Source organism: Pseudophryne corroboree, unplaced genomic scaffold (genome assembly GCF_028390025.1).
Source record: "Pseudophryne corroboree isolate aPseCor3 unplaced genomic scaffold, aPseCor3.hap2 scaffold_1114, whole genome shotgun sequence".
NCBI lineage: Eukaryota > Metazoa > Chordata > Amphibia > Anura > Myobatrachidae > Pseudophryne > Pseudophryne corroboree.
Genome location: NW_026967740.1, coordinates 26,571 through 38,936, shown reverse-complemented (window position 1 = coordinate 38,936; position 12,366 = coordinate 26,571). Strand labels below are relative to the sequence as shown.

Genomic DNA, 12,366 nt, shown 5'->3' with positions numbered 1-12,366 from the left:
ATGTATGCACAGGCGATGTTATATTACTGCACAGCCCATGTCATCTCTAGTAATCCCACATGATATCTCAGTGTTACCTAAATGTATGCACAGGCGATGTTATATTACTGCACAGCCCATGACACCTCTAGTAATACCACATGATCTCTCAGTGTTACCTAAATGTATGCACAGGCGATGTTATATTACTACACAGCCCATGTCACCTCTAGTAATCCCACATGTTCTCTCAGTGTTACCTAAATGTATGCACAGGTGATGTTATATTACTGCACAGCCCATGTCACCTCTAGTAATCCCACATGATCTCTCAGTGTTACCTAAATGTATGCACAGGCGATGTTATATTACTGCACAGCCCATGTCACCTCTAGTAATCCCACATGATCTCTCAGTGTTACCTAAATGTATGCACAGGCGATGTTATATTACTGCACAGCCCATGTCACCTCTAGTAATCCCACATGATCTCAGTGTTACCTAAATGTATGCACAGGCGATGTTATATTACTGCACAACCCATGTCACCTCTAGTAATCCCACATGTTCTCAGTGTTACCTAAATGTATGCACAGGCGATGTTATATTACTGCACAGCCCATGTCACCTCTAGTAATCCCACATGATCTCAGTGTTACCTAAATGTATGCACAGGTGATGTTATATTACTGCACAGCCCCTGTCACCTCTAGTAATCCCACATGATCTCAGTGTTACCTAAATGTATGCACAGGTGATGTTATATTACTGCACAGCCCATGTCATCTCTAGTAATCCCATATGATCTCAGTGTTACCTAAATGTATGCACAGGCGATGTTATATTACTGCACAGCCCATGTCACCTCTAGTAATCCCACATGATCTCTCAGTGTTACCTAAATGTATGCACAGGCAATGTTATATTACTGCACAGCCCATGTCATCTCTAGTAATCCCACATGATCTCAGTGTTACCTAAATGTATGCACAGGTGATGTTATATTACTGCACAGCCCATGTCATCTCTAGTAATCCCATATGATCTCAGTGTTACCTAAATGTATGCACAGGTGATGTTATATTACTGCACAGCCCATGTCACCTCTAGTAATCCCACATGATCTCTCAGTGTTACCTAAATGTATGCACAGGTGATGTTATATTACTGCACAGCCCATGTCACCTCTAGTAATCCCACATGATCTCAGTGTTACCTAAATGTATGCACAGGTGATGTTATATTACTGCACAGCCCATGTCACCTCTAGTAATCCCATATGATCTCTCAGTGTTACCTAAATGTATGCACAGGCGATGTTATATTACTGCACAGTCCATGTCATCTCTAGTAATCCCACATGTTCTCTCAGTGTTACCTAAATGTATGCACAGGTGATGTAATATTACTGCACAGCCCACGTCACCTCTAGTAATCCCACATGTTCTCTCAGTTTTACCTAAATGTATGCACAGGCGATGTTATATTACTGCACAGCCCATGTCACCTCTAGTAATCCCACATGATCTCTCAGTGTTACCTAAATGTATGCACAGGCGATGTTATATTACTGCACAGTCCATGTCACTTCTAGTAATCCCACATGATCTGTCAGTGTTATCTAAATGTATGCACAGGCGATGTTATATTACTGCACAGCCCATGTCACCTCTAGTAATCCCACATGATCTCAGTGTTAACTAAATGTATGCACAGGCGATGTTATATTACTGCACAGCCCATGTCACCTCTAGTAATCCCACATGATCTCAGTGTTACCTAAATGTATGCACAGGCGATGTTATATTACTGCACAGCCCATGTCACCTCTAGTAATCCCACATGATGTCAGTGTTACCTAAATGTATGCACAGGCGACGTTATATTACTGCACAGCCCATGTCACATCTAGTAATCCCACATGATCTCTCAGTGTTACCTAAATGTATGCACAGGAGATGTTATATTACTGCACAGCCCATGTCACTTCTAGTAATCCCACATGATCTCAGTGTTACCTAAATGTATGCACAGGCGATGTTATATTACTGCACAGCCCATGTCACCTCTAGTAATACCACATGATCAGTGTTATCTAAATGTATGCACAGGTGATGTTATATTACTGCACAGGCCATGTCACCTCTAATAATCCCACATGATCTCAGTGTTACCTAAATGTATGCACAGGCGTTGTTATATTACTGCACAGCCCATGTCACCTCTAGTAATCCCACATGATCTCTCAGTGTTACCTAAATGTATGCACAGGTGATGTTATATTACTGCACAGCCCATGTCACCTCTAGTAATCCCACATGGTCTCAGTGTTACCTAAATGTATGCACAGGTGATGTTATATTACTGCACAGCCCATGTCACCTCTAGTAATACCATATGATCTCTCAGTGTTACCTAAATGTATGCACAGGCGATGTTATATTACTGCACAGCCTATGTCACCTCTAGTAATCCCACATGATCTCAGTGTTACCTAAATGTATGCACAGGAGATGTTATATTACTGCACAGCCCATGTCACCTCTAGTAATCCCACATGATCTCTCAGTGTTACCTAAATGTATGCACAGGAGATGTTATATTACTGCACAGCCCATGTCACCTCTAGTAATCCCACATGATCTCTCAGTGTTACCTAAATGTATGCACAGGTGATGTTATATTACTACACAGCCCATGTCACCTCTAGTAATCCCACATGATCTCTCAGTGTTACCTAAATGTATGCACAGGTGATGTTATATTACTACACAGCCCATGTCACCTCTAGTAATCCCACATGATCTCTCAGTGTTACCTAAATGTATGCACAGGAGATGTTATATTACTGCACAGCCCATGTCATCTCTTGTAATCCCACATGATCTCTCAGTGTTACCTAAATGTATGCACAGGAGATGTTATATTACTGCACAGCCCATGTCACCTCTTGTAATCCCACATGATCTCTCAGTGTTACCTAAATGTATGCACAGGTGATGTTATATTACTGCACAGCTCATGTCACCTCTAGTAATCCCACATGATCTCAGTGTTACCTAAATGTATGCACAGGCGATGTTATATTACTGCACAGCCCATGTCACCTCTAGTAATCCCACATGATCTCTCAGTGTTACCTAAATGTATGCACAGGCGATGTTATATTACTACACAGCCCATGTCACCTCTAGTAATCCCACATGATCTCTGTGTTACCTAAATGTATGCACAGGCGATGTTATATTACTGCACAGCCCATGTCACCTCTAGTAATCCCACATGATCTCAGTGTTACCTAAATGTATGCACAGGTGATGTTATATTACTGCACAGCCCATGTCACCTCTAGTAATCCCACATGTTCTCAGTGTTACCTAAATGTATGCACAGGCGATGTTATATTACTGTACAGCCCATGTCACCTCTAGTTATCCCACATGATCTCTCAGTGTTACCTAAATGTATGCACAGGTGATGTTATATTACTGCACAGCCCATGTCACCTCTAGTAATCCCACATGATCTCTGTGTTACCTAAATGTATGCACAGGCGATGTTATATTACTGCACAGCCCATGTCACCTCTAGTAATCCCACATGATCTCTCAGTGTTACCTAAATGTATGCACAGGTGATGTTATATTACTGCACAGCCCATGTCACCTCTAGTTATCCCACATGATCTCTCAGTGTTACCTAAATGTATGCACAGGTGATGTTATATTACTGCACAGCCCATGTCACCTCTAGTAATCCCACATGTTCTCAGTGTTACCTAAATGTATGCACAGGCGATGTTATATTACTGTACAGCCCATGTCACCTCTAGTTATCCCACATGATCTCTCAGTGTTACCTAAATGTATGCACAGGTGATGTTATATTACTGCACAGCCCATGTCACCTCTAGTAATCCCACATGATCTCAGTGTTACCTAAGTGTATGCACAGGTGATGTTATATTACTGCACAGCCCATGTCACCTCTAGTAATCCCATATGATCTCTCAGTGTTACCTAAATGTATGCACAGGTGATGTTATATTACTACACAGCCCATGTCACCTCTAGTAATCCCACATGATCTCAGTGCTACCTAAATGTATGCACAGGCGATGTTATATTACTGCACAGTCCATGTCACCTCTAGTAATCCCACATGATCTCTCAGTGTTACCTAAATGTATGCACAGGTGATGTTATATTACTGCACAGCCATGTCACCTCTAGTAATCCCACATGATCTCTCAGTGTTACCTAAATGTATGCACAGGTGATGTAATATTACTGCACAGCCCATGTCACCTCTAGTAATCCCACATGATCTCAGTGTTACCTAAATGTCTGCACAGGTGATGTTATATTACTGCACAGCCCATGTCACCTCTAGTAATCCCACATGATCTCAGTGTTACCTAAATGTATGCACAGGTGATGTTATATTACTGCACAGCCCATGTCACCTCTAGTAATCCCACATGATCTCTCAGTGTTACCTAAATGTATGCACAGGTGATGTAATATTACTGCACAGCCCATGTCACCTCTAGTAATCCCACATGATCTCAGTGTTACCTAAATGTCTGCACAGGTGATGTTATATTACTGCACAGCCCATGTCACCTCTAGTAATCCCACATGATCTCAGTGTTACCTAAATGTATGCACAGGTGATGTTATATTACTGCACAGCCCATGTCACCTCTAGTAATCCCACATGATCTCAGTGTTACCTAAATGTATGCACAGGTGATGTTATATTACTGCACAGCCCATGTCACCTCTAGTAATCCCACATGATCTCAGTGTTACCTACATGTATGCACAGGCGATGTTATATTAATGCACAGCCCATGTCACTTTTGGTAATCCCACATGATCTCTCAGTGTTACCTAAATGTATGCACAGGCGATGTTATATTACTGCACAGCTCATGTCATCTCTAGTAATCCCACATGATCTCAGTGTTACCTACATGTATGCACAGGTGATGTTATATTACTGCACAGCCCATGTCACCTCTAGTAATCCCACATGATCTCTCAGTGTTACCTAAATGTATGCACAGGTGATGTTATATTACTGCACAACCCATGTCACCTCTAATAATCCCACATGATCTCTCAGTGTTACCTAAATGTATGCACAGGAGATGTTATATTACTGCACAGCCCATGTCACCTCTAGTAATCCCACATGATCTCAGTGTTACCTAAATGTATGCACAGGTGATGTTATATTACTGCACAGCCCATGTCACCTCTAGTAATCCCACATGTTCTCTCAGTGTTATCTAAATGTATGCACAGGCGATGTTATATTACTGCACAGCCCATGTTACCTCTAGTAATCCCACATGATCTCCGTGTTACCTAAATGTATGCACAGGCGATGTTATATTACTGCACAGCCCATGTCTTCTCTAGTAATCCCACATGATCTCTCAGTGTTACCTAAATGTATGCACAGGCGATGTTATATTACTACACAGCCCATGTTACCTCTAGTAATCCCACATGATCTCAGTGTTACCTAAATGTATGCACAGGCGATGTTATATTACTGCACAGCCCATGTCACCTCTAGTAATCCCACATGATCTCAGTGTTACCTAAATGTATGCACAGGCGATGTTATATTACTGCACAGCCCATGTCACCTCTAGTAATCCCACATGATCTCAGTGTTACCTAAATGTATGCACAGGCAATGTTATATTACTGTACAGCCCATGTCACCTCTAGTTATCCCACATGATCTCTCAGTGTTACCTAAATGTATGCACAGGTGATGTTATATTACTGCACAGCCCATGTCACCTCTAGTAATCCCACATGATCTCTGTGTTACCTAAATGTATGCACAGGCGATGTTATATTACTGCACAGCCCATGTCACCTCTAGTAATCCCACATGATCTCTCAGTGTTACCTAAATGTATGCACAGGTGATGTTATATTACTGCACAGCCCATGTCACCTCTAGTTATCCCACATGATCTCTCAGTGTTACCTAAATGTATGCACAGGTGATGTTATATTACTGCACAGCCCATGTCACCTCTAGTAATCCCACATGTTCTCAGTGTTACCTAAATGTATGCACAGGCGATGTTATATTACTGTACAGCCCATGTCACCTCTAGTTATCCCACATGATCTCTCAGTGTTACCTAAATGTATGCACAGGTGATGTTATATTACTGCACAGCCCATGTCACCTCTAGTAATCCCACATGATCTCAGTATTACCTAAGTGTATGCACAGGTGATGTTATATTACTGCACAGCCCATGTCACCTCTAGTAATCCCATATGATCTCTCAGTGTTACCTAAATGTATGCACAGGTGATGTTATATTACTACACAGCCCATGTCACCTCTAGTAATCCCACATGATCTCAGTGCTACCTAAATGTATGCACAGGCGATGTTATATTACTGCACAGTCCATGTCACCTCTAGTAATCCCACATGATCTCTCAGTGTTACCTAAATGTATGCACAGGTGATGTTATATTACTGCACAGCCATGTCACCTCTAGTAATCCCACATGATCTCTCAGTGTTACCTAAATGTATGCACAGGTGATGTAATATTACTGCACAGCCCATGTCACCTCTAGTAATCCCACATGATCTCAGTGTTACCTAAATGTCTGCACAGGTGATGTTATATTACTGCACAGCCCATGTCACCTCTAGTAATCCCACATGATCTCAGTGTTACCTAAATGTATGCACAGGTGATGTTATATTACTGCACAGCCCATGTCACCTCTAGTAATCCCACATGATCTCAGTGTTACCTAAATGTATGCACAGGTGATGTTATATTACTGCACAGCCCATGTCACCTCTAGTAATCCCACATGATCTCAGTGTTACCTACATGTATGCACAGGCGATGTTATATTACTGCACAGCCCATGTCACTTTTGGTAATCCCACATGATCTCTCAGTGTTACCTAAATGTATGCACAGGCGATGTTATATTACTGCACAGCTCATGTCATCTCTAGTAATCCCACATGATCTCAGTGTTACCTACATGTATGCACAGGTGATGTTATATTACTGCACAGCCCATGTCACCTCTAGTAATCCCACATGATCTCTCAGTGTTACCTAAATGTATGCACAGGTGATGTTATATTACTGCACAACCCATGTCACCTCTAATAATCCCACATGATCTCTCAGTGTTACCTAAATGTATGCACAGGAGATGTTATATTACTGCACAGCCCATGTCACCTCTAGTAATCCCACATGATCTCAGTGTTACCTAAATGTATGCACAGGTGATGTTATATTACTGCACAGCCCATGTCACCTCTAGTAATCCCACATGTTCTCTCAATGTTATCTAAATGTATGCACAGGCGATGTTATATTACTGCACAGCCCATGTTACCTCTAGTAATCCCACATGATCTCAGTGTTACCTAAATGTATGCACAGGCGATGTTATATTACTGCACAGCCCATGTCTTCTCTAGTAATCCCACATGATCTCTCAGTGTTACCTAAATGTATGCACAGGCGATGTTATATTACTACACAGCCCATGTTACCTCTAGTAATCCCACATGATCTCAGTGTTACCTAAATGTATGCACAGGCGATGTTATATTACTGCACAGCCCATGTCACCTCTAGTAATCCCACATGATCTCAGTGTTACCTAAATGTATGCACAGGCGATGTTATATTACTGCACAGCCCATGTCACCTCTAGTAATCCCACATGATCTCAGTGTTACCTAAATGTATGCACAGGCAATGTTATATTACTGCACAGCCCATGTCACCTCTAGTAATCCCACATGATCTCTCAGTGTTACCTAAATGTATGCACAGGCGATGTTATATTACTGCACAGCCCATGTCACCTCTAGTAATCCCACATGATCTCAGTGTTACCTAAATGTATGCACAGGCAATGTTATATTACTGCACAGCCCATGTCACCTCTAGTAATCCCACATGTTCTCTGTGTTACCTAAATGTATGCACAGGCGATGTTATATTACTGCACAGCCCATGTCACCTTTAGTTATCCCACATGATCTCAGTGTTACCTAAATGTATGCACAGGTGATGTTATATTACTGCACAGCCCATGTCACCTCTAGTAATCCCACATGATCTCAGTGTTACCTAAATGTATGCACAGGCAATGTTATATTACTGCACAGCCCATGTCACCTCTAGTAATCCCACATGTTCTCTGTGTTACCTAAATGTATGCACAGGCGATGTTATATTACTGCACAGCCCATGTCACCTTTAGTTATCCCACATGGTCTCAGTATTACCTAAGTGTATGCACAGGGGATGTTATATTACTGCACAGCCCATGTCATCTCTAGTAATCCCACATGATCTCTCAGTGTTACCTAAATGTATGCACAGGCGATGTTATATCACTGCACAACCCATGTCACCTCTAGTAATACCACATGTTCAGTGTTATTTAAATGTATGCACAGGTGATGTTATATTACTGCACAGCCCATGTCACCTCTAGTAATACCACATGATCAGTGTTATTTAAATGTATGCACAGGTGATGTTATATTACTGCACAGCCCATGTCACCTCTAGTAATCCCACATGATCTCAGTGTTACCTAAATGTATGCACAGGCGATGTTATATTACTGCACAGCCCATGTCACCTCTAGTAATCCCACATGATCTCTCAGTGTTACCTAAATGTATGCACAGGTGATGTTATATTACTGCACAGCCCATGTCACCTCTAGTAATCCCACATGATCTCAGTGTTACCTAAATGTATGCACAGGCGATGTTATATTACTGCACAGCCCATGTCACCTCTAGTAATCCCACATGAACTCTCAGTGTTACCTAAATGTATGCACAGGCGATGTTATATTACTGCACAGCTCATGTCACCTCTAGTAATCCCACATGATCTCTCAGTGTTACCTAAATGTATGCACAGGCAATGTTATATTACTGCACAGCCCATGTCACCTCTAGTAATCCCACATGATCTCTCAGTGTTACCTAAATGTATGCGCAGGCGATGTTATATTACTGCACAGCCCATGTCACCTCTAGTAATAGCACTTGATCTCTCAGTGTTACCTAAATGTATGCACAGGCAATGTTATATTACTGCACAGCCCATGTCACCTCTAGTAATCCCACATGATCTCAGTGTTACCTAAATGTATGCACAGGTGATGTTATATTACTGCACAGCCCATGTCACCTCTAGTAATCCCACATGATCTCAGTGTTACCTAAATGTATGCACAGGCGATGTTATATTACTGCACAGCCCATGTCACCTCTAGTAATCCCACATGATCTCAGTGTTACCTAAATGTATGCACAGGCGATGTTATATTACTGCACAGCCCATGTCACCACTAGTAATCCCACATGGTCTCTCAGTGTTACCTAAATGTATGCACAGGCGATGTTATATTACTGCACAGCCCCTGTCACCTCTAGTAATCCCACATGAACTCTCAGTGTTACCTAAATGTATGCACAGGCGATGTTATATTACTGCACAGCCCATGTCACCTCTAGTAATCCCACATGATCTCTCAGTGTTACCTAAATGTATGCACAGGCGATGTTATATTACTGCACAGCCCATGTCACCTCTAGTAATCCCACATGATCTCTCAGTGTTACCTAAATGTATGCACAGGTGATGTTATATTACTGCACAGCCCATGTCATCTCTAGTAATCCCACATGATCTCTCAGTGTTACCTAAATGTATGCACAGGCGACGTTATATTACTGCACAGCCCATGTCACCTCTAGTAATCCCACATGATCTCAGTGTTACCTAAATGTATGCACAGGTGATGTTATATTACTGCACAGCCCATGTCACCTCTAGTAATCCCACATGATCTCAGTGTTACCTAAATGTATGCACAGGCGATGTTATATTACTGCACAGCCCATGTCATCTCTAGTAATCCCACATGATCTCTCAGTGTTACCTAAATGTATGCACAGGTGACGTTATATTACTGCACAGCCCATGTCACCTCTAGTAATCCCACATGATCTCAGTGTTACCTAAATGTATGCACAGGTGATGTTATATTACTGCACAGCCCGTGTCACCTCTAGTAATCCCACATGATCTCTCAGTGTTATCTAAATGTATGCACAGGTGATGTTATATTACTGCACAGCCCATGTCACCTCTAGTAATCCCACATGATATCTCAGTGTTACCTAAATGTATGCACAGGCGATGTTATATTACTGCACAGCCCGTGTCACCTCTAGTAATCCCACATGGTCTCAGTGTTACCTAAATGTATGCACAGGCGATGTTATATTACTGCACAGCCCATGTCACCTCTAGTAATCCCACATGATCTCTCAGTGTTACCTAAATGTATGCACAGGTGATGTTATATTACTGCACAGCCCATGTCACCTCTAATAATACCACATGATCTCTGTGTTACCTAAATGTATGCACAGGCAATGTTATATTACTGCACAGCCCATGTCACTTTTAGTAATCCCACATGATCTCTCAGTGTTGGTTACACTCCAGTCCAAGCTTCCAAGTATTTTTAATTAAACATAAAAGCAATGCCAGAAATACAGTACTGGTTACAATGTCCCTTACAGAATTATATATTGTACCATATGACACCATGGGTCTTTTTTTACTCATTTTATAGCAATTTGTCAGTTTTGATCATAGTCTTTACAATATTTAAATTGTTACAGAAAATGTCACTTTTCCATAATGTATTTTATTTCCAGCAGATGGACACACAAGCAGGAATATCTCAGAAGGACATCTAATGTTATCCCCGGATTGTGAAATAAAAGATAATGACAGTAGACGGGATTCTCCAGGAGATAACCCCATTACCCCAATTATCCATCCAGCTCTATCAGCTGATCCCCCTGATCCTGGGAAATGTTCTCCTGATCACTCTGATATTGGTGCATCTGTTACAGCTCCGAGAGTAGATACAGAGTTTCCCTGTTCTATAGATGCCAAATGTTTTATACAGAACACAAAACTTACTGCCCATCAGCCAGTTAAGGCAGGGGAGAGGCCATTTCCATGTTCTGAGTGTGGGAAATGTTTTTCACGAAAGGCATCTTATGTTAAACATCTGGGAAGTCACACAGGTAATAAGCAATTTTCATGTTCTCACTGTGGGAAATGTTTTACATACAAATGGCATCTTGTTAAACATCTGAGAAGTCACACAGGTGAGAAGCCATTTTCATGTTCTGAGTGTGGGAAATGTTTTACACAGAAATCGAGTCTTGTTACACATCAGAGAAGTCACACAAGTGAGAAGCCATTTTCATGTTCTGAGTGTGGGAAATGTTTTACACTGAAATCATCTCTTGTTATGCATCAGAAAACTCACACAGGTGAGAGGCCATTTTCATGTTCTGAGTGTGGGAAATGTTTTTCACGAAAGACATCTTATGTTAAACATCTGGGAAGTCACACAGGTAATAAGCAATTTTCATGTTCTCACTGTGGGAAATGTTTTACATACAATTGGCATCTTGTTACACATCAGAGAAGTCACACAGGTGAGAAGCCATTTTCATGTTCTGAGTGTGGGAAATGTTTTACACAGAAATCGAGTCTTGTTATTCATGAGAGAAGTCACACAGGTGAGAAGCCATTTTCATGTTCTGAGTGTGGGAAAGGTTTTACACGGAAATCACATCTTGTTCTACATGAGTTAACTCACACAGGTGAGAAGCCATTTCCATGTTCTGAGTGTGGGAAATGTTTTACACAGAAATCGAGTCTTGTTACACATCGGAGAACTCACACAGGAGAGAGGCCATTTCCATGTTCTGAGTGTAGGAAAGATTTTAAACACAAATCAGATCTTGTTGTACATCAGAGAAGTCACACAGGTGAGAGGCCATTTCCATGTTCTGAGTGTGGGAAATATTTTACACGGAAATCATATCTTGTTATACATCAGAGATGTCACACAGGTGAGAGGCCATTTCCATGTTCTGAGTGTGGAAAATGTTTTAAACACAAATCAGATCTTATTCAACATGGGAGAACTCACAGACGTGTGAAGCCATTTGCATGCCCTGAGTGATAAATCCATTTTAATCTTCTGGAGTATACTCATCATCATTTCCCTGCATTGTTCCTTCAGGTGCTATGCTAGGTCCTTTGATTTTTGCAATATACATGCTGCTACTGGGTGAAATAATCAGACGTCGTGGCATCATCTACCACTGCTATGCAGATAACCTGTCTTTGCTCCAGGTACTTAGAAACCCAATACTAAATGTCTAGCTGAGCTCCAGGTGTGGGTGATTCCAGTTGGCTATTACTCACTGTACATATGATAGAAGCTC

General features: G+C 41.5%; 1 protein-coding gene across 2 annotated transcripts in view; it reads left to right on the top strand.

Annotated features, from left to right (window-relative positions):
• LOC134989673 (oocyte zinc finger protein XlCOF22-like) overlaps window positions 1-12,120 on the top strand; it is a 77,372-nt gene extending 65,252 nt beyond the window's left edge. The window contains exon 7 of one of the 2 annotated variants that reach the window (XM_063950621.1): window positions 10,774-12,120. In XM_063950621.1, the coding sequence (XP_063806691.1) occupies window positions 10,774-12,101 (1,328 nt within the window). In that variant the 3' untranslated portion in view covers window positions 12,102-12,120. Of the gene's footprint in view, window positions 1-10,770 lie in introns of both variants that reach the window. The other variant, XM_063950620.1, reaches the window with a different exon arrangement.
• The last annotated feature ends 246 nt before the right edge of the window (window positions 12,121-12,366 follow it).